Source organism: Bufo bufo, chromosome 4 (genome assembly GCF_905171765.1).
Source record: "Bufo bufo chromosome 4, aBufBuf1.1, whole genome shotgun sequence".
In the NCBI taxonomy this organism is placed as follows: domain Eukaryota; kingdom Metazoa; phylum Chordata; class Amphibia; order Anura; family Bufonidae; genus Bufo; species Bufo bufo.
Genome location: NC_053392.1, coordinates 526215566 through 526237061, shown reverse-complemented (window position 1 = coordinate 526237061; position 21496 = coordinate 526215566). Strand labels below are relative to the sequence as shown.

General features: G+C 43.1%; 1 protein-coding gene across 3 annotated transcripts in view; it reads right to left on the bottom strand.

The window, feature by feature from the left end:
* Positions 1 to 21496, bottom strand: part of SPTBN1 (spectrin beta, non-erythrocytic 1) — a 184297-nt gene that overhangs the window by 8692 nt on the left and 154109 nt on the right. For all 3 annotated transcript variants that reach the window (XM_040429744.1, XM_040429745.1, XM_040429746.1), the window contains 12 exons: positions 20267 to 20491; positions 19777 to 19866; positions 17946 to 18224; positions 16921 to 17051; positions 16599 to 16803; positions 15288 to 15662; positions 13595 to 13839; positions 11495 to 11633; positions 9324 to 9408; positions 8957 to 9153; positions 6254 to 6366; positions 6086 to 6152 (listed from right to left, as the gene is read on the bottom strand). In XM_040429744.1, the coding sequence (XP_040285678.1) occupies positions 6086 to 6152; positions 6254 to 6366; positions 8957 to 9153; positions 9324 to 9408; positions 11495 to 11633; positions 13595 to 13839; positions 15288 to 15662; positions 16599 to 16803; positions 16921 to 17051; positions 17946 to 18224; positions 19777 to 19866; positions 20267 to 20491 (2151 nt within the window). The remainder of the gene's footprint in view (positions 1 to 6085; positions 6153 to 6253; positions 6367 to 8956; positions 9154 to 9323; positions 9409 to 11494; positions 11634 to 13594; positions 13840 to 15287; positions 15663 to 16598; positions 16804 to 16920; positions 17052 to 17945; positions 18225 to 19776; positions 19867 to 20266; positions 20492 to 21496) is intronic.

Below are 21496 nucleotides of genomic sequence, written 5' to 3'. Positions count from 1 at the left end.
CCCTTTCCCTGCCCCGTCGCTTTTGATCGACAGCCGATAGCTTTCGGCTGTTCAGCAAAGCTGGGCGAGTGTGCGTCGAACGCTCACGTGCGCGGCTGTCAGAGGAAAAGGGGGCGTGGTTATCCTGACGAAGCGAGGAGGTCGCTGCCCCCTAGACTTCAAACTCTGCTGTTACATAGCGCGTGCAGGGGATTAAAGTTCGTTTTTCAAGATTTTGGTGCATCTGGGCGGCGAAAGAAAAGGATCTTTAGGAACATACTGCTGGCTACTTTAAGGTAATGCTGGCGGTTTGGGAGGCATTTTTTAGGTGACAAATTCCCTTTAAAAGAAAAAAATCGTGTATTCTGAGCAACACCTGTAAATTACTTCTAATGATGCGATCATCATGGGGCTCCCTCTGTAGGGACATTGAAGAATTGCAGGTGCCCCCAGAAATCATTGTATATTCTGTGTATTGCACAGATGCATCAAGTCCTCCAGCCCAGAACAAGAGCTGCTCCTTGTAGTGGCGCTCTGCTCTGGATAATAGTGGGAACCTCCATGGGTTCTAATAGGACATATGCAAGTCGTTGCCTAAAGAAGACAACCCTTAGCCAGTAATATATGGAACATTCAGATTACATGAGGCTATTGTGGGTCAACTTAAAAGAAAAAAAAATCACCTATCATAAGAGACAGGCTTCTCTCACTATAGGAATCTACATACTAAATTTGGCACTGCTTTGGAGAAATACTCTCTATGCAAAAAGCTAATCTGATGCACTAAAAGTGAAAACTAATACACACAGAAGCTAGAAATGATATTTAAAGGGAATTTGCACTGATGTATGCGCTCCCCATCGTAGGCAGCTTTGCAGCTTCTCAACTTCCTGGAACGGGGCGTTTTAGTAATTGCAGCGATAGGCTGAAGCACAAATACTATGATGCCACAAGCTCATCAGCTAAGATTAATAGCCCAGCGTACGGCACCTGACTGATCACATGCCACAGACTGGGGGAGTTAGAGTGTATTTCCTGGGATGCCAAGAGTAGTCAAAATATTGCACCATTAAAGAGGTGGGGGGGGGGGGGGGATTTGTTTTATAGTATAACATTTGTACTCATTTTTTCTTTTTCTCAGTAACCATATAATCCCTTTAACACTGGGAGACTGGTGGCTAATTCCCCCCCCCCCCCCCCCCAAAAAAAGCATGATAAATGCTAAAAATGCTAGACAGTTTTAGCACTAACAGTAATGAGGCAGCTGAACAGGTGACTACCAACTGGACGCTACACATAGTCGGCTAGACCTCCAAAAAACTAAAGAGCTGAGACTCATGTTATTGGTGGTTTCATATTGGATTACACAATATGATTTGCTGCCCCCCCCCCCCCCAACAATGCCACTCTTAAGGCCCTATTACACAGGACAATATTTGGGAACAAGCCTCGACAGGAAAGCTGCTTCCCAATTGCTGCAGAGCTGAAGACTAATGAGTGAATGTTTAAATGTCGGCTGACTGCTACATACATGTATCATAGAAAACGCTCAGTTATCGGCAGCACATCTCCTTGTGTAATCAGTGATGTGCTGCCGATTATCAACAGAACTGGACGGAAGCAATCATTCCTTCCCTGTATACTTTACATCGGCCAGTGTAATAGGCTGATGCTAATGAAGGCCGAATGATGCCGTTGATCGGCACTTATCCAGCCTGGTCACTGGGCAGTGTAAGGCCCCTTTCAGACAGCATTATGTCAGTGTTACACAATACATTTCAGAACTGTAAGGACTACATAGCATCATAAATCAATATAATGCTATGCGACCCCGGCAGTGCTGGGAGGTCAGGACGGGAGCTGCCGCATACTCAAGTCCAATGCATGAAACTCGATTGTCTGAAAGGGGCCTAATAGTACCCTTATACACGGTCTACACTACGTATTGCAGTACAGCCCTGCAACCAAGTAAATTGAGCTGAGATGCAATACCAGACAACGCCCATATACAAGGGAGGCAGCATTTTTTGGAGGTAGGCCTTCTTTTCTAATCTAATACATCTACATGTAGATGGATGGAGACGTTTCTTCATTACGACAGTTTTAAAGGGCCCGTGGCAGTATAGATATCCTCTCCCCTGAGGCCGACACTAAAAGCACACAGTAACAGCAGACAGCGCGTTCTCGTATCAGTGTTCTCGTCAGGAATGAAATAACTGCAAGGACTGGCGGACAAGGCGGCATTAAACTCGTGTTGCGACGTGTATGTGAGCTGCAGTAATAATTCACAAGCTATGAAAGCCGGCACGCTCACAACATTACTCCTATGCACTTAACATATACATAAAGAGCGTATGTAAAAATGTAGCAGAAATTAACACACAAACGTGCTGGACGTGTAGAAATGAACAAGCAAATAAACTTTAATGGACACATGCTATATGCATGCAGACAAGCCACAAAACATAGCGGTTATGATGACATTCGTGTGACGTGGTTGTTAGTCATGTGATCTGGTCAGTGATGGATGAAAATCATTAGGGACGGGCATGGCATGGGTTCACTGTATCCAGATGCACAAAGCTATGCTCCATTTGATTGACAAGTTGGAGTCTCTGCACCATTTTATTGACTTTCTGGTAAAATATAGCTCAAAAATATAGTTAAATGTACTTAAATAATCATATATATATATTCAGATAAGAAAAGACACGTATATAAGCTTAGCATTAGCATCGCGAATTCTGAACTGCTGCCTACAGCACACCGGGGCGGCCATATGTGAATTCAGAACCATCGTCAATGAGGAAAGAGCATATGAGTATATACAAGACGACTTGGAAGAACACTGAGCTTTGGTCGTGTCAGTAGGTCTGACGAGTAAACAACATGGCTGCCTCCAATGTGTGCAGGTAACAGTGCAACTTAAAGGGGGTGTCTAGGATTAGAAATGGGGTATGCTCCCCCTTCCACCAAACAGTGTCACTCTTGTCCATAGGCTGTGTTTGGTACTGCATCTCAGCCTCATTCAAGTGAACATTGTTGAGCTGCAATACCAGGTGCAACCCATGGACAAGAGGGCTGCAGGGTCTTGGGGAAATGTAGACCCATTTCTCTAAACCTAGACAACCCCTTTAACATACATTCATATAGTTATTTAAAAAGGATTCATCTCATATTAAGATATTCAATCAGCAATAATTAATGAAAATATCTGATTTTCACAAAAGGTAGGGAGACTGTTCTTCTAGGAGGAATAATGTAGAGAATGACATAACAAAATAAAGAAGCGATGTGTTGTTTTCCTGACAAAAGCAATAATAATAATAATAATAATAATAATAATAAAAAAAAGACATGCATGGCGAGAAAAAGAAATGATGGATGAAATGCATTGGTTATGTTATTGTCATCCTGATGTTGCTGATTAGAAACCGCAAGAAGAGGAGAATTAGCAGCTGCATTTTGCATCTGAAGAGTAAACCGTTCTTGCAAACATGGAGGCTGCAGATCACACGTCAACATGAGTAACGGGTTTGCTCCCTTGATCGTAACAGATTTAATACATCTCAATTGCAGTTTTGGTGCACTACAGTGAACTGGAATAAAATGCATACTGCAGATAAGGGTCCATTCACACATCCGCAAAACACGGATACCGGCCGTGTGCGTTCCGCATTTTGCGGACCGCACAAGGCCAGCCCTACGGATTGCGGACAAGAATGGGATATGCTCCTTTTTTGCGGGCAGTAGAATGGAAATACAGATGTGGACAGCACACGGTGTGCTGTCCGCATCTTCTGTGGGCCCATTGAAATGAATGGGTCCGCACCCGTTCCGCAAAATTGCAGAACGGATGCGGACCCAAAACTACGAACGTGTGAATGGACCCTAATGAATATATCTAGCACGGCTTCTTATGATAACATGGTTGGAAATGGTATGCACTAAAGTGCAATGATTACCGCTCTTTATTCAGTAGTACGTACACACATAACAGTACAAAGGAACACAGAGTCCCTGCCGCTCGGTACTGTGGAGCCACACATACTACATGTACCGTCACATGGTGCCTCTGTACAGCATTGCATTTGGCTATGTTCACATGGCAGATTTTTGCCACAGATGTCAGTCCGGAAAACCGTGCTGGATCTGCATCCTACTGTTTTCAATGGTGGTCCGCGCCGTTGTTCATGCACCTGGGGATTATTTCTATGTGGTTTTCCAGACTGCACAAAGAATGGATATGTTCGTTCTTGGAACAGATTCCACGTGGACAACACAGGAAACCACGGTGGGAGTGTGGTCACAGTTTAGCACCATTCAATTGGGCCAAACCACAAGCAGGTTCACAGCACGGAAACTGAAAAACTCAGGCAGAACCCTTGGCAGTTTCTGCTGCGGAATATGAGGCAGATTCGGACTTTGTCAGGATCCACCGTGTGAACATGGCTTTAAAGGATTATTCTCATCTCAGACAATGAGGGAATACCGCAAGAATATGCCCCCATTGTCTGATGGGTGCAGGTCCCACTGCTGGCACCTGTACCTATATTGAGCCCCGAAAGTGGTGGAGGGCACACTGCACATTTTCTATGGGGCTGCCAAAAATAGCCAAGCACTGGCTTAGCTATTTTCATCGGGCCCATAGAAGTGAATGGGAGCGGTGGCCGGTCATGCGCGGTGCGCTGCCATTAACTTCTATGGGGAGCGTGCTTGGTGGTGGCCGGACCGGAGTCATCCAGCCACCACTTTGTGGGACTCCGTTCCCGATATAGGTTCGGGTCTCAGCAGTGGAACTCACACCTATAAGACAATGGGGGCATATCCTAGCAATATGCCCCCACTGTCTGAGATGACAACCCCTTTAAGGAAATACTCTCCCCTAGAAGCACTAATGCAGCATTCAATGGAGCATCATTTTTTTCCTAACAAAAAACAAAAAACAAACCTTATCGTTCAATATGACACACAGTACTGTATTATGCCTCTTTACAAAGCTGTACAGAGTCGTCATACAGACATGTGCATAACGCCTGCATGGGAATCTTGTCTCTACCGCCATCTACTGAACACCAGCAACATTACACCTCCTGCTGCAGCACTTTCTACATCAGTGAGGACTGTATGTGAATAGTCAATGAAAGCTATAAATATTAAATTCTAAATGTGATCTTTCTAGTTTTACATAAATATTAATATAGTAACATAAGGCATTTTAAGTGCAAATACATAGAAATACTATAAGGCCTGTAACAAGTCAAAGTTTAAAGACCACTCTTGGAGCTACTCTCATTAATGTATTACACCACAGTTAAATATCAATGAAATATTAGCGGAGGTGGTGGTGAAACATTCCTAATCTGATCACAGGCACTTCTACGTGGTTACATCCAACCTCTGACTGAACCTCTACCTCCCTATATTCAAGGGACTATCTGGTCAGTTGGAAGAAGAGTGAAACTGAGAGGTAGTCACCCCACAATCAGGTGAACAGTTGAGGATCTCTCTAGCTTCTCCAACACAAAGATACCAACAATGACCGATATGGATGTTTGTTGAGAGGTTTACAAAGTAAGAGGTGAAATCTGCTGCACTAAATTCTGCTCAAGCGCGTTTATCTCACAATATAGAATCTAGCAAAAAAACCAAGCAAACAGTACAGTACCAGATGTCACCGAAGAAAATAAGCATCAATAGATACCGCCATATACAGACATGGTATACAATCCCTCTATAATTCCCTATGCATAGATTGAGAGACATCTCTCTCAGTGTGAGAAAATCCCAAAGCCCAAGCCTAAAAGGAGTGATGAGACGACTAGATCATCTTCTGCAGCTTCCCTGTCTAGTCAATAGGAATACGAGACAAATACATACAAAATAGATATTTCTCCTAGGACCTGCTATTAGTCAAATAAACAAGAACACTATGTTAAATGTATTAGCAGTACATGTCGATGGATTTGGGGTGAAAAATACCAGCGTTACTAGAGACTTTTTTTTTGGGACGGAGGATTTACAGTCCAGACCACTGCCTGTCATTGGCTGTTCTTCGGCTAATCAAGTTTTTGTAGTTTTGGTAGTTTTGGGAGCGGTAACTAACCCGTGGTGAATCTTGGTCAGATGGCAATCCATTTTGGGAAATTTGTTCTCCTTCTTTTGTTCCATCCCTGCAAACAAACAGATGGTGGTCAGAGGACAGCAGAGGGACAAGAACAAGACATTTTTACAGTGATCTGGGAAGGGGGTAGAAAGTGTACCAGACAATTACCATTGTTGTGGTGAATCCCCTTCATCTGAAACCTTAGGACTCAGCTCAGGAGTTGGAGGCTTCCTCTTCCTCTCCTCTTCTTCCTGCATTCGACGTACTTCCAACAATTCCAACTAAAAGATAATCGGGGGAGAATTAGAACTAACTTACACAGTGCCTTTATCCCTGCTCGTAACCAAGAGTCAACAGGTGTGATGAACCAAGGATTAGCAAATAGGCCGCCATTTTTATGCCGTATTTTACATTAACGAACAGTCAGTCACATATACACTGCTCAAAAAAATAAAGGGAACACAAAAATAACATCCTAGATCTGAATTAATTAAATATTCTTCTGAAATACTTTGTTCTTTACATAGTTGAATGTGCTGACAACAAAATCACACAAAAATTAAAATCAAATTTTTCAACCCATGGAGGTCTGGATTTGGAGTCACACTCAAAATTAAAGTGGAAAAACACACTACAGGCTGATCCAACTTTGATGTAATGTCCTTAAAACAAGTCAAAATGAGGCTCAGTAGTGTGTGTGGCCTCCATGTGCCTGTATGACCTCCCTACAATGCCTGTGCATGCTCCTGATGAGGTGGCGGACGGTCTCCTGAGGGATCTCCTCCCAGAACTGGACTAAAGCATCTGCCAACTCCTGGACAGTCTGTGGTGCAACATGACGTTGGTGGATAGAGCGAGACATGATGTCCCAGATGTGCTCAACTGGATTCAGGTCTGGGGAACGGGCGGGCCAGTCCATAGCATCAATGCCTTAGTCTTGCAGGAACTGCTGACACACTTCAGCCACATGAGGTCTAGCATTGTCTTGCATTAGGAGGAACCCAGGGCCAACCGCACCAGCATATGGTCTCACAGGGGGTCTGAGGATGTCATCTCGGTACCTAATGGCAGTCAGGCTACCTCTGGCGAGCACATGGAGGGCTGTGCGGCCCTCCAAAAAAATGCCACCCCACACCATTACTGACCCAATGCCAAACCGGTCATGCTGGAGGATGTTGTAGGCAGCAGAAGGTTCTCCACGGCGTCTCCAGACTCTGTCACGTCTGTCACATGTGCTCAGTGTGAACCTGCTTTCATCTGTGAAGAGCACAGGGCGCCAGTGGCAAATTTGCCAATCTTGGTGTTCTCTGGCAAATGCCAAACGTCCTTCACGGTGTTGGGCTGTAAGCACAACCCCCACCTGTGGACGTCGGGCCATCATATCACCCTCATGGAGTCTGTTTCTGACCGTTTGAGCAGACACATGCACATTTGTTGCCTGCTGGAGGTCATTTTGCAGGGCTCTGGCAGTGCTCCTCCTGTTCCTCCTTGCACAAATGCGGAGGTAGCGGTCCTGCTGCTGGGTTGTTGCCCTCCTACGGCCTCCTCCACGTCTCCTGATGTACTGGCCTGTCTCCTGGTAGCGCCTCCATGCTCTGGACACTACACTGACAGACACAGCAAACCTTCTTGCCACAGCTCGCATTGATGTGCCATCCTGGATAAGCTGCACTACCTGAGCCACTTGTGTGGGTTGTAGACTCAGTCTCATGCTACCACTAGAGTGAAAGCACCGCCAGCATTCAAAAGTGACCAAAACATCAGCCAGGAAGCATAGGAACTGAGAAGTGGTCTGTGTTCACCCCCTGCAGAACCACTCCTTTATTGGGGGTGTCTTGCTAATTGCCTATAATTTCCACCTGTTGTCTATCCCATTTGCACAACAGCATGTGAAATTGATTGTCACTCAGTGTTGCTTCCTAAGTGGACAGTTTGATTTCACAGATGTGTGATTGACTCGGAGTTACATTGTGTTGTTTTAAGTGTTCCCTTTATTTTTTTGAGCAGTGTACTTATGCGGCAGTAAGAGATAGAGAAAGATGCCGGTTTACCAAACCTCCTCATCCTCTCTCTTCCTTTAATATAGTGACAATTCTGCCTTGAGCTGCAAGCTGGAGCAATGTCTGGCAGACTGGTAGCTGGAGATGTGCTGTCTGACAGTCCCATAGAAAGGACTGGTTGTTAAGCAGAAAGTAGCTTGGTGGTCAACAAAGTCCAGACTCCATATAAGGTTTTTTTTAAATAATATTTAAAATTTCTCTTTAAGAACTATTTTCTATGTCCGAATATAGATTTATAATCATATCCTGGACTATGTGCCCTCAGAAAACAAGAGATGTCTATTAATTTCTGTGACTTTTTTGTAAAAAGTTACTTGAATCTATAAATGAGACTGAAGAGGTGCCAAATTTCATTTTAATTAGGAAGGGACTAATTTTTTTTGCTTTCAGGACAGTTTCACAAGAGCGAGCGAGCCCGGGAAATACGTGCAGGCTGCACTTCTCAGACTGATCTGAACTCACTGCACCATAGTGATGATGCATTGAGTACGGGACAGTAGACTCATGGTCGGCCTGGTACTCATGATACAGAGAGTTTGGTTCAGCCACGGTCAGTCTGGGAAATGTGTCCTTCACATAGACTGTATTTCGCGGAGCGAAACTGGTTAAACTGGTCTAAGTTCAGTGTTAATTTAGCCCTGAGCTGAAGTTTTCTATCATCTGATGGACCATAAAACTTGATCAATAACCAGCTCACCTATTAGACTAGAATAAGGTGGCATTAAACCATAAAATATAAAAAAATAAAAATAAAAATGTAAAACTATAAAATCCAAGATGCATCAAAATGAACAAACAAAAAGGTGCATACCGTAGTAAGTCTTTCCAAGGCTGAAAACCTCTCGTCCCAAGTGGCTGCAGATTTCTCGAATGCTTCATGCCTTTTGATAAGTTTTTCCACTTCATCTACGCTCTGGCCTATTTCACGACTTGACAGATATGGCTCCTGTCCCAATAACCAGGCCTCTGCAACACTGGCATCTCGGGAAAACTGGTGTACCTCCAGAACTAAGAGTGAATTATAGGAGACAGACACGATGAACATCTAACATGCTAAATAAAAGTTCAAAAAAACAAAATTAAAGGGATTTCTTCTAAATGAAAAACATGTGGAAGAAGTAGAAACTTCCAGTGAACTTTTAATGAGCAACTGCCAAAAGGATTAAACGTGGACTTACTCAGTCTTAGCCATTCCCACCGGTCCTCCCACTTGTCAATCATCTCTTTCCTCTTCTCAGTCAGTTGCAGTAACTTTTCTTTTATCTGGAGTTAAAATGAAATTTTACGTAACAAATCATTCAAATTATAGGAACCACATCCAAGTAACCACGGATGATCAGTGTGACTGTACAGAGGGGGCACACAGAAATACACGGCATGGAATTGCATACCAATCTACAAATACAAAGCCTCGGATCAATTTATTTTCTTTTAAATCAGATCCAATTAGCATGCTCTGTTAAAGCAGATTTGTCATCGGACTATGCTGCTCCTTGTATGTGCAGCATAAAGCCTCATCCAGACGTCCGTGGAACACGGTCCGCGAGATACCGGACTGGCATCCTGCTTAGTGCAGGAGCGCTCGGTGTCATTGGTTGCTATGACGCTGTGCGCTTTGTGCACATAGCAACCAATGTGCACATAGCAACCAATGACGCCGTACGCTCCTGCACTAAGCAGGATGCCAGTCCGGTATCTCACGGACCGTGTACCACGGACGTCTGCATGAGGCTTAATATGGGGACAGGAACATTCTCCTATTAGCCAAAATGGCAAGAAAACAGTGGACATAGTTTATGAGTCTGGTGAACTTTTAATTGCATTGGTTGTATTATTGGACATAGAACATATCTGCAACTGGTTTTCATTAAACACTAGCAGATTGGTTAAAAGATAACCAGAATGTCCCCCTTAACAGTGACCTCCACATCACCCTATCCCCTTAAGTGACCTCCACATGACCCCACCCCACTCCCTTAGCAGTGTCTTCCATAGCAGCGCGCCCCGTTAATAGTGACCGCCACAGCGCCCCGCTCCCTTAAAATATGACTTTCACAGCACCATGCCCGCACCCTTAACACTGACCTCCACAGTGGCTTGCCCTCTTAACAGTAAACTACACAGTGCCTCGTTCCCTTAAAATGTGACCTTCACAGCAGCCCTCTCCCTTAACAGTGACCCTGCACAGTGCTCCACCCCCTTAACAGTGACTCCTAGGGTTGAGCAAATAGAGGTTCTGATCACAAATCCGAAGTCGATTAGGTAAAAAAAAAACTGTTTGTAATGCTGCTTCCGTACAGCATTTGCAATGTATTTGCCCTGTGTAGGAAAACTTTGTCTCGTTCGAAGTTGCACGAGACTTTGATAAATTACTTCTGTATTCCTATCTGAAGATTTGAAAACATTTTAAAATAGGAATCTGAATTCGGCTTCGGTACCGAGGTACCCGCCAGTACGGAAGCCGGCTTCAGATTCCTATATTAAAATATGTTTTCAAATCAGCAGACAGGAATACTGGAGTCATTTACCGAAGTCTCGTGCAACTTCGTAATTGGTCCAGTTTTTTGGCCGTTCGTAAAGAATAGACACACAACAGAAATTCATTTTTAGATATACGATATATTGCTCTGCTTATCTTCTGCAGTCTCCATGTATTCTTATACACTGCAGGCTGCTCAATCCCATTCTCTATTCTCCTAAATGCAAATCTAAACTGACACCATTGCAATCACATAAACTACACTAATACCAAAAAGGCTGTCAATTGTACGAGCATTCAGGAAAGCACAAGAGAGGAGCTGCATACTAAGCCATCAGGGTGCCTTTCTGATGGATTTCACATTGAGCGGGACTGAGCAGACTTCAATGCACGAGAATATATGCAGAAGACAAAATGTTTGATAAAAAACAATTGCAAATAATTTTTTTCCTATAATACAACCAATGCAATAAAAACATTTTTACCCTAAAGGGTCTATACCTTGGAGATCATTCTCATGGAAGATATTGAAGGAAGGGGTCTTTGGACAGTAAAGATATTCTATTTACATACGTACTGTATGTATATATGTACACAGGTATGTGTGTATTATATCTTATGTTAAATTCTGCCCCTTTTTCCTTCCATGACTACTTATCTGCTTTGCCCTGGAACACAACACAGCGTCATAGCTTAAACGACACAGAGTTAGCAGTTTTATCACTCGGAAGTCACATTACACTTGGAAGTGCTTAGCACAGAGACAACCGCAGCCAAGACCTTGCTCTTGTAGGAGAGTGTGTCTTTGCTGCAACCAAGTACATGCAGGTCTGCAATGCAGCTGAGCTATAAATTGTCCTGGCGCCTTACCTCTTCTGATGCATAGTGCTTTCTTGCCAAAAGGGACTTGCCAAGCTCAATACATGTCGTAAAGCTGTCGTTTCTGGCATCAATCTCTGCTTTAATGCCTTGGTGATTATTCATTAGTAATTCTACTGAAGAAACATCCCTGTAATGATAGTCAGACAACACCATTAATCATTCTGCCGCAGAATAGTGGATGCTGGATCTGAATGCGCAACTTAAATGGTGATACAGACAAAGAGCCTAGCTTTCAAAGGGAACCACTCATTATGAAAATCCAGTACAACCTGCAGTCAGCATGCTATAGAGCAGGAGGAGCTGAGCAGATTGATTTATAGTTTTATGGGAAAAGATTTAGCAAAACCTGTATTTTATCCATTTAAATGTCTGGTCTTTCTGAGTTCAGGAGTCATTTGGGCAGGATTAGGACCATCCACATGACCCTTAAGTTCAAAATTAGCAAAAATGTGAAAAAATAATTTTCCCCTATTTATATATATATATACATATATATAGAGAAGAAAAAGTCCAGTGGGAGCACCAGCCAGCATGTGGGTGCAAGGTCCAACGTAGGGTAACGGCAATCCCCAATGGTATAGAGAACAAAGAAGTAGGACTGCACTCCAAGATAGTGATAAAATCAGCAAGTGGTTTATTCACCCATAATATGGCAAGTCTTGCGACGTTTCGGCTCACAAGAGCCTTCCTCAAGCATGGTAACAGTGAAAGTGAGAGCATTATAAAGGCATTTACAAAGTGTCCAACCCATAAGGGTGTGGTTACAATCAATTACAATTGCAAACATACGATGCATAGCAATACAAATAAAGTGCATGTGCATAAAGTGAGCAGTGGTATACAATTCATGACTAAGGGATGCCATCCCTACAAAGTGTATTAAAATGTATGTGATACTTCATCTAAGCTAAAATCACAATTATATAGGTGATAATATGATGAAGGTGGATCACAGAAGTCAAACCGTAGGAAGCAATGGGGCCCGCACATACCATGGCGTTCTTTGTGCGTCTCCAGGTCCTCATTGCGCATGACCACACTGACATCATCCGATGCATCACAGTGTAAAGGTCAAGCGCTCGCGCTCTGCCTGGGTCGACATGAGAGCGCGAGCGCTTGACCTTTACACTGTGATGCATCGGATGATGTCAGTGTGGTCATGCGCAATGAGGACCTGGAGACGCACAAAGAACGCCATGGTATGTGCGGGCCCCATTGCTTCCTACGGTTTGACTTCTGTGATCCACCTTCATCATATTATCACCTATATAATTGTGATTTTAGCTTAGATGAAGTATCACATACATTTTAATACACTTTGTAGGGATGGCATCCCTTAGTCATGAATTGTATACCACTGCTCACTTTATGCACATGCACTTTATTTGTATTGCTATGCATCGTATGTTTGCAATTGTAATTGATTGTAACCACACCCTTATGGGTTGGACACTTTGTAAATGCCTTTATAATGCTCTCACTTTCACTGTTACCATGCTTGAGGAAGGCTCTTGTGAGCCGAAACGTCGCAAGACTTGCCATATTATGGGTGAATAAACCACTTGCTGATTTTATCACTATCTTGGAGTGCAGTCCTACTTCTTTGTTCTCTACATATATATATATATATATATATATATATATATATATATATATATATATATATCTCCATAAGAAAACTGTGGCAGCACTCCCTTGGAAGCTGTATAAGATGTAGGGTGCTGCGAACTTTCTTTGTTTATATATATATACACACACACACACACACACACACACACAAACTATATATATATATATATATATATATACACATACATATACACACACACACATACATACACACACACACACACACACACACACATACAGTGGATATAAAAAGTCTACACACCCCTGTTAAAATGTCAGGTTTCTGTGATGAGATAAAGATAAATCATTTCAGAACTTTTTCCACCTTTAATGTGACCTATAAACTGTACAACTCAATTGAAAAACAAACTAAAATCTTTTAGGTGGGGGGAAGAAAAAAGATAAAAATAAAATAATATGGTTGCATATATTTAACCACTAATGGTAGAACAATAGTACCTTGGCTTCTCTTGAGCTTCAATCTGGCGAATGACATCTTCCATCCAGAGCATGAGGTCACGAACCATGCTAAAGAACCGGAATTTATCTCCTGTGTCCACCAGCCTGAGCCGCCGTCCCTCACATGCATCCAGCAATGCCTTCCAGGCCTCCAGAACTTCACTCTCCCTTTTCTGGATATCATCAGCTTTATCTCCTGCATAAGCGGCCTGCAGTCGTGTTGCATCTTCTTGCAGTTGTCTCACCTGAAAGTCAAAGGAACAACCTTAATATGGGCTGGAGTTAAGAAATGTACTGTCTCTATGAAAGCAAATATTGTAATAGCATATGGACTTCTGTTTTAAAGGGGTTTTTGGTAGTTAAAGGGGCTGTCCAGGTTCAGAGCTAAACCTGGACATATCCCCATTTTCATCCAGGCAGCCCCAATGATATGAGTATCGGAGTATTTCAAGCTCCAATGCTCTCATTTGCCCTGAATCGCGCAGGGAAAAGACTTTTTCTGGAGATCCGGTGACATACCGGGCTCTCCATGGGTAAGCTAGGCGGAGGCTTTCTGTAAAACGGCTAGGGAAGTGCTAAAGCCCGCCCATCAGTGCTGGTGACGTCACCGGCAACAATGCTAGGCGGAAGCTTCCACCTAGCAGTATAAAAATATAAACAAATAAGCCCTTGGCCTGAGTGCAGAGCAAAGGAGAGCATCGGAGCATGAAATGCTCCGATGCTCAAATCAGGGTGGCTTTAAATCAGGGTGGCTTTAAATACTGATCATTTATCCTCAGAATAGGTCTTCAATGTCTGATGGGTAAGATTCCAACCTCCACCAATCAGATGTTGGAACGGGCAGAGGCGCTTGGTAGGGTGTTGCAGCTTCTTGCTCGGCATGTGACATCATGTCCATCGGTCACACAATCTTTTTGCAACTCTGTTTCATTCAGGTGAGTGGCACTGATCTGTGATACTAATCACAGTCACTATACAATGTACATCTCACTGCTTGACTATCTAAGAAGAGGCTGCAGCTCTACTCCAAGTACTGCAGCATCTTAAAATAGTTTACCGGCAGCAATGACGGCAGTCGAAACCCGACAGATCATCAATATTTCATTTCCAGAAAACCATTTCCAGTAACGTACATCCTGTAGTCCATTAGTTTTGGAAGTGTACTGAGAAGATGGATCCCACTAATACAATCTTTTATTTTTGCCTGGATTTGCTTCTGCTCAGGACCTTCATTTATTCGCCACAGCTGGGAGCGACTAAAACAGCGGTTCTGTGTACTCAGCCAGTCTACTACAACCCCCAGCGTGCAATACTATACTAGAATAATGAATGACCAGTCACAGCTTCAGAAGCAAAACCAGTGGTGATCTTCGGATTGCTAGGCAGAGTTTTGGAAAATCCACAGGCTCGGACCTTAAAATGCTATGAAATCAACAAAAAATTCTCAGTACCAACGTCAGACATGTGATCTAACATGTGAGTGCCACAATGCACTGCACTCAGTAACAGGAAGTCTTCTGAGGTCTGGATTTAGCTTTAGACATGAATGGAGAAGAAATAATCATGATGGGTTATTATTATTAAATATACACATATAAAGTCTAAGTAATCATAATATGTCTGAGCTGACTATTCAAATCGCAGCCAATTGAAATCACGCAAAAATATCGGAGAATGGTGCTCCAGGTCATACCTGTGTGCCCAAGGCCTGGATGTCATGTTCGAAGGTTGTGTGCATCCTCTGTAGTGTTTCTACTGTGTTCTGATCCCTCCCGAGCTCCTCCGGAAGCTTCTTATGCTTATCCTGTATTCGACCGAAGATCTCTTTAGCATCGTGATAGAATTTATGCAGTTCATATGAGGCAGCCAGTATCTGTGTTCTGGTATCAATGAGTTCAAGCAGGTCTGCCCAGGCCTCATTGAGACCATCCTTCCATTCTGCTATAGTGGCAGCATCGGAATGTCCTGAATTTATAAGGTCGTCGGCCATGTGATTGACAGTATCCACCCTTTCCTGCCCAATGTGGCCAGTATCACGTGCAAACTCCCTGAACCTTTCCTGTAACATCTGCAAAAAACAAAAACAAAATAAAGTTCACTTGTTATAGTTCGAGATGAGCAAATTTCATATTCTGAAACTCGTTTACGCTTCGTTTGGTGGTAAAAGCAGAATTGTGTTATGGATTCCGTTACCACGGACCATAACCAATTCTATGAAGGCCCTTAGAGGCGTTCCATTATTCATTAAGTCATAATAGAAGTCTACGTGCTGCAAAACAGATCCGTTCCATTTCCGTTATGCAGGACATAAACTTCAATTATGACGCATTCCATTATGCATTCAGTCATAGAATTGTGTTATGGTCCACGGTAATGGAATCCATAACGCAAGAGAATGGACCTCTTTTATCAAAACGGTCTAATCGTAAGACTGTCTGTTGCCCACTGCAACCAATCAGCTCTCAACTTTCATTTCTTAAACAGCTCTGGAAAAATGAAAGCTAAGATCTGACTGGTTCCTGAGGGCAACAAAGCTCATATTTGCTGCTGTATTAGCACTAATATGAAAAATAACAAAATGGTCTGTTCAGTTTATACATTTAAAGGATGTGGTCACCTTTAGTTCAAATGATTATTGTGACAGGTTCTTAGTAAAAACTTCTGACAGTCTGTATTCTGCAGCCTGCATCTATCCCAATAATTAGCAAGCTGCAGAAGGCTGTTCTGTCAGACTGCCTCAGTCTCCAGCCCCTCTCTCTGCTCTCCTGAACAATCTTCTAAACTAATGGATGACCACATCGTGGCCACAAATCAGCCAAGTTGCATTTCTGGAAGAAGTCAGCCATGTTTTTGCAGCTCTAGGCAACCCCTTTAATCCACAACAATCTATTCTGTTTTGTGTAAAAACGTAATGTTCGCGAAACTTCTAATATAAGATAAGACCTCATCAAGGTGCCAAAGGTTACATAAAGGAAGGTTATATGAATTTATGCAGATTACTTACTGTAACATGTTCGTAGTCTTGACCCAATTCATGGGAACCTGCAACAACTTCCCTCTCCGCAATCCATTGCTCCAGATCATCCACCTCGCGGTTGAGCTGGAACAGCCTGTGTCGCTCATCCAGTTTTCCTCTCCTCTCTTCAGACAAGTCTTTCAGACCTGCATAAAGTTTATCCACTTGCGACTGACGCATGCTGATGCGCTCACTGCACCCCAAATATATTGGGTGGGAAGATATGGACAGAAGATAAGGTTAACCACGGTGAAGTAATTGATCCTGCAGTCACATATACAACACCACCCAGACAAGAATGACCGCTAACCTTTCCGGATGTCCATCTGCCACCAAAGCCCTGCTCGTTTTGGAAAGCTGGTGCACGGTCTCTGCATAATCCTCCACCGCCTGCTCCAGTATTTGGTGCTTCTTCAGCATCGACACAGCACTCTGTTCATCCTGCAAGTAAATACCTGGGGTCAGCAGGAACTTGATATGTGTGGGGATGGAAAGTTCGTTTTTGAACAACCTTCAGCTCTGAAGTGAAGATCATAAACATAGCAGAGCCTTCATTTTTGGAATTGATGCCCACTGCATGTCTCTGAGATGTATAATTTTTTTTCCTTCTAAAATGCATGTTGCATATAAGAGAACAGCAAGTATAGAGAGAAACAGATGTTTTCTTAAAGAGAGTCTGTAACAAACCTTTAAACTACCAGCAATGGCTATCAGCATGTGATAAAAGAAATCTAAACATACCTGTATGACATTTTGGTGGTCACTGAAAGCCCAGGAAAATTATTTTCAAACCCACTATGCAAATCAGCTCCCAAGTGCCCAGCTAAACAGACTTTTTTTTCTTAAAGTGCCCACGCCTGTCGTCATTCTCCAATATCTGCTCCTCCTCTAATATCCCAAGGTTTCCTCCGCTGATGTATCTCCAAATCTCTTCTGGCACCACCACACTGCATTTTCTTTTGTGGGCTACTGCCTCAGGGATATGTTCTGCACAGCCGGTGAGGCAATAGCTCACAAAAAGGAATGTAGTGAGCAGGCGCTGGAGGCGCAGCAGAGGGCGCCTGCATGAGATTTGGAGCAGCATCTCTGATGTCAGGAGAGGAAGCCTTGGGAGGTTAGGGGAGGAGCAGGTATCTGAGAAAGGCAGAGGCTTGTAAATTTTGAAAAGAAAAGCCTGCACATCTGGGCACTTGGGAGCTGATTTGCACAGGAATAACAGCTTCCCGTTCACTGCAAAGACCATAGACCGCAGCAGCGGACAGGAAGAGATTAAAAAAAATTTTTTACCAATATTTCCCTCTTTCACCCTAAAAATTAAGCCATAATCTTAGTCACCTTTGCTTTCTCTTCAGACATCATATAAAGCTCTTGCTCGCTCATCCAGGCCTCTGCCTCAGCAGCATCGAAGTAGTATTGCTGAGCCCTGTGCGACTCTTCCAGCCGCCTATGTCTCTTCTCGGTTTCTTCAATCAGCTGGTTCCATAGAGCCTGAAGATCCGCAAGCCGCTGCTGGATTGGCTCTGCATTAAGGGTATAGTCTTCCAAGATATTCTCGCTCCTTTCAAAGATATCTTCATAGCGATGCTGGTGCCCTTGGATCTCCTTCTGAAGAGTCTGTTTAAAACACACATTCCCAATAGGTTAAACCCCACTATAAAATCCCCAAATAAGCGCATCACTAATTCTACTACAGGCTTATAGCATGACACAAAATGAGCAATTAATAGGTCCCTGCTAAGAGGTCCCTACTAGAGATACGAAAGGTAATATTCTTTCAAATGTTTGCTATTGCTCAGAAAATATAATAATGCATAATAGACCAATCTATGATTTTTTAGGGCCATTAACAGAAGAGGCACAATAAGACTATGCTCACATGGAGGTTCCATTCTGTCCTGTCCATTTCAGTGTATTATTTCCTGCCTCTTATATAGTGTCAGCATAGTCCACAGCACTATACAAAGACTGTCACCATTTCCCACAGTCCGTGTCCCCAGTAGGGCTTACAATTTCAGACACACTGTTAGAAATATGGTGGAGAATTTATGCGATTTGCACCTCAAATAAATCTGGATCTGTTACAAAACAAGTACGTCATATCAGTCACCATAAATATAAAAAAAGGTAAGCGTGCATAGGGCCTGAGATCAGGCAAAATTGTGTTTTCACCATATTTAATTCATTATTAAAAGTGTTGTCTGGGCTACAGATATTGACTTATGTACAAAAACTGCACAGTGTATAGAGTGGAAGCAGAAGGCTCTGTCCACTGTGTAGTTTCCGTGGCCAGCGTACTGCAACTAGGGAGCTGAGCTGAGCTTCAGGGCCTACGACACTGTATAGGGAGCTTTCCGCTTCCAGCTCTGTACACTGTATAGTTTCAGAGCCTGCCTGAATCAGCTGACTGGTGGAGGAGCTACAGTAGGTATCGGACTCTTCACCAATCTGATAATGATTACCTATACTGAGGTTAGGTTATCAATATCTAAAGTCCTGGTATATCCCTTTAATCTGACCCCTAAAAGAAGAAAATCTACTTTGGATTCTGTCTGTTCATAACAACTAGCAGATCTATATGAAAGGAAACGGGACTAGGAAGCAGCAAGATACTGAGAACAGCTCCTCATCTAGGACCCTCTTACTGCTGTTTACATCAGAGTGTAGTCACTATTTTAGTGAGGAAGGAAATGACGCAAATCACATTCCACAGCAGGAACGCTGCAAGAAGAGGAGATGCATTTTTCGTGGATTGTGATTTATCCATTTCAATGGGCTAGGCTGCATCAAGAGAGGAGGAAGAAATGTACTCTAGACAATTTTACTAGCTTCCGCTATCCTGGAGCTGTGTGATATTACAGAGTTAGTATAGTTGGAAAAAAGACATAAATCCATTCGACTGAACTGGGGAGAGGATGTGGATGAAAGGAAGAGGAAGGGGTACATTTCAGAATTGTTTCCCCCTATTGATCCAGAGTAAAGAAAGATATCCATAAGGCATAAGACCAATCATGCTTTTTAGTTAAACATTCTTAAAGCTTTAAAAAAAAAAAAAAAAGTCCAGCAAGATCTTCACTCCAAGGGATTATTCTCTTTCCTACTATTATACATTTCTGCCTATCTGATGCCACACAAGTAGAGAGAGCTTTTCAGAGCTGACCATACAAACCTGATTCTTCTTCATTAGCAGCTGCACAGTCTGGAGGTTGTGTCCGTGGTCAGTGGATGTTGCAATAGGCATTCTCTCCTCAACCCATAGCTGAAAATAGACAAAACCACATTATTTCTCTAAAGAAAGGAACAGATACTCCATGACAGAAAACAGAGCACCAGAAGTGTAGCTGTCATTTACGAAGACGTAGAAGCCTTCAGCTGAGCTCTGTGAACCTTCAGTTTTTATCAAGCTCTACACCCTCGGAGAGCTGGTGCACGGACGTAAAGTATTTCCATGACCCCAACTTGCTCTGGCCTCTGAAGAAAGTTGACCAGAGGAAGTTGGGCTTCACTTTTGCAATTAGCCGGAGTCTCAGAAACTGGGGCCTCCCAATGAAAACTTTAAAAGTTTTCCAAAACGATAAGTACCGAGAACACAAATTATCTACACGTCCTTGAGTGAGACTTGAGGAAAGCAGCATCAGCAAAGGTTTCCATTCACTTACAATTTCATCCTCCACATCTCGATTAAACTGATGGATCTCTTTAGAAGCCAAGAGGTACTTTTTCCTTTCATTTAAGGGTGCAAGCAGCTCTACAAATCTATGCTCCACTACCACACGCTGGCCGTCCACTTCATCAGGGCTTTTTCCCTCCTGGCTGAGGGCTTGCGCTTGGCTCCGAAGTTCTTCTACCTCCTTCTTACGGACATCCATCTGATTTTCTAGCATCTACAAAAACAAAATGTATAAAAATCATTTAGTCATTACACTGTCTCATTGCACTTGTAATATTCCTATTTCTCGGTTTTTAAATTTGTACCACTCTTTAACTTGGGACCACCCACTGACAGCAAGAAATCTCTGCTTCAGACACCATGCTTGCCTAGAGCTTAAAGGTCTTGATTATATTCTTATCCACTTAGTGCTAAATTATCAAACATGGCGCTGTTGAATTTAAATTATTCATATTTCCATAAATAGACTAAAGTTCAAACCGTTTCCCCTCTGCAAAGAAAGAGGGTCTCCCCATCATACACAATTCGCAACAATGGCCATCTTAGGCTGAGTTCACACGGGCGAGTATTCCACGCGGATGCCATGCGTGAGTTGAACGCATTGCACCCGCACTGAATACCGACCCATTCATTTCTATGGGGCTGTTCACATGAGCGGTGATTTTCACGCATCACTTGTGCGTTGCGTGAAAAATCGCAGCATGCTCTATATTCTGCGTTTTTCACGCAACGCAGGCCCCATAGAAGTGAATGGGGTTGCGCGAAAATCGCAAGCATCCGCAAGCAAGTGCGGATGCGGTGCGATTTTCACGCACTGTTGCTAGGAGACGATCGGGATGGAGACCCGATCATTATTATTTTCCCTTATAGCATGGTTATAAGGGAAAATAATAGCATTCTGAATACAGAATGCATAGTAAAATAGCGCTGGAGGGGTTAAAAAAAAGAAAAAAATTATTTAACTCACCTTAATCCACTTGATCGCGGAGTCGCCATCTCCTTCTGTCTTCATCTTAGCTGTGTGGAGCAACAGGATCTGTGGTGACTTTACTCCGGTCATCACATGATCTTTTACCATGGTGATGGATCGTGTGACCAGAGTGACGTCACCACAGGTCCTGTTGCTCCACACAGCTAAGATGAAGACAGAAGGAGATGCCGGCTCCGCGATCAAGTGGATTAAGGTGAGTTAAATTTGTTTTTTTTTAACCCCTCCAGC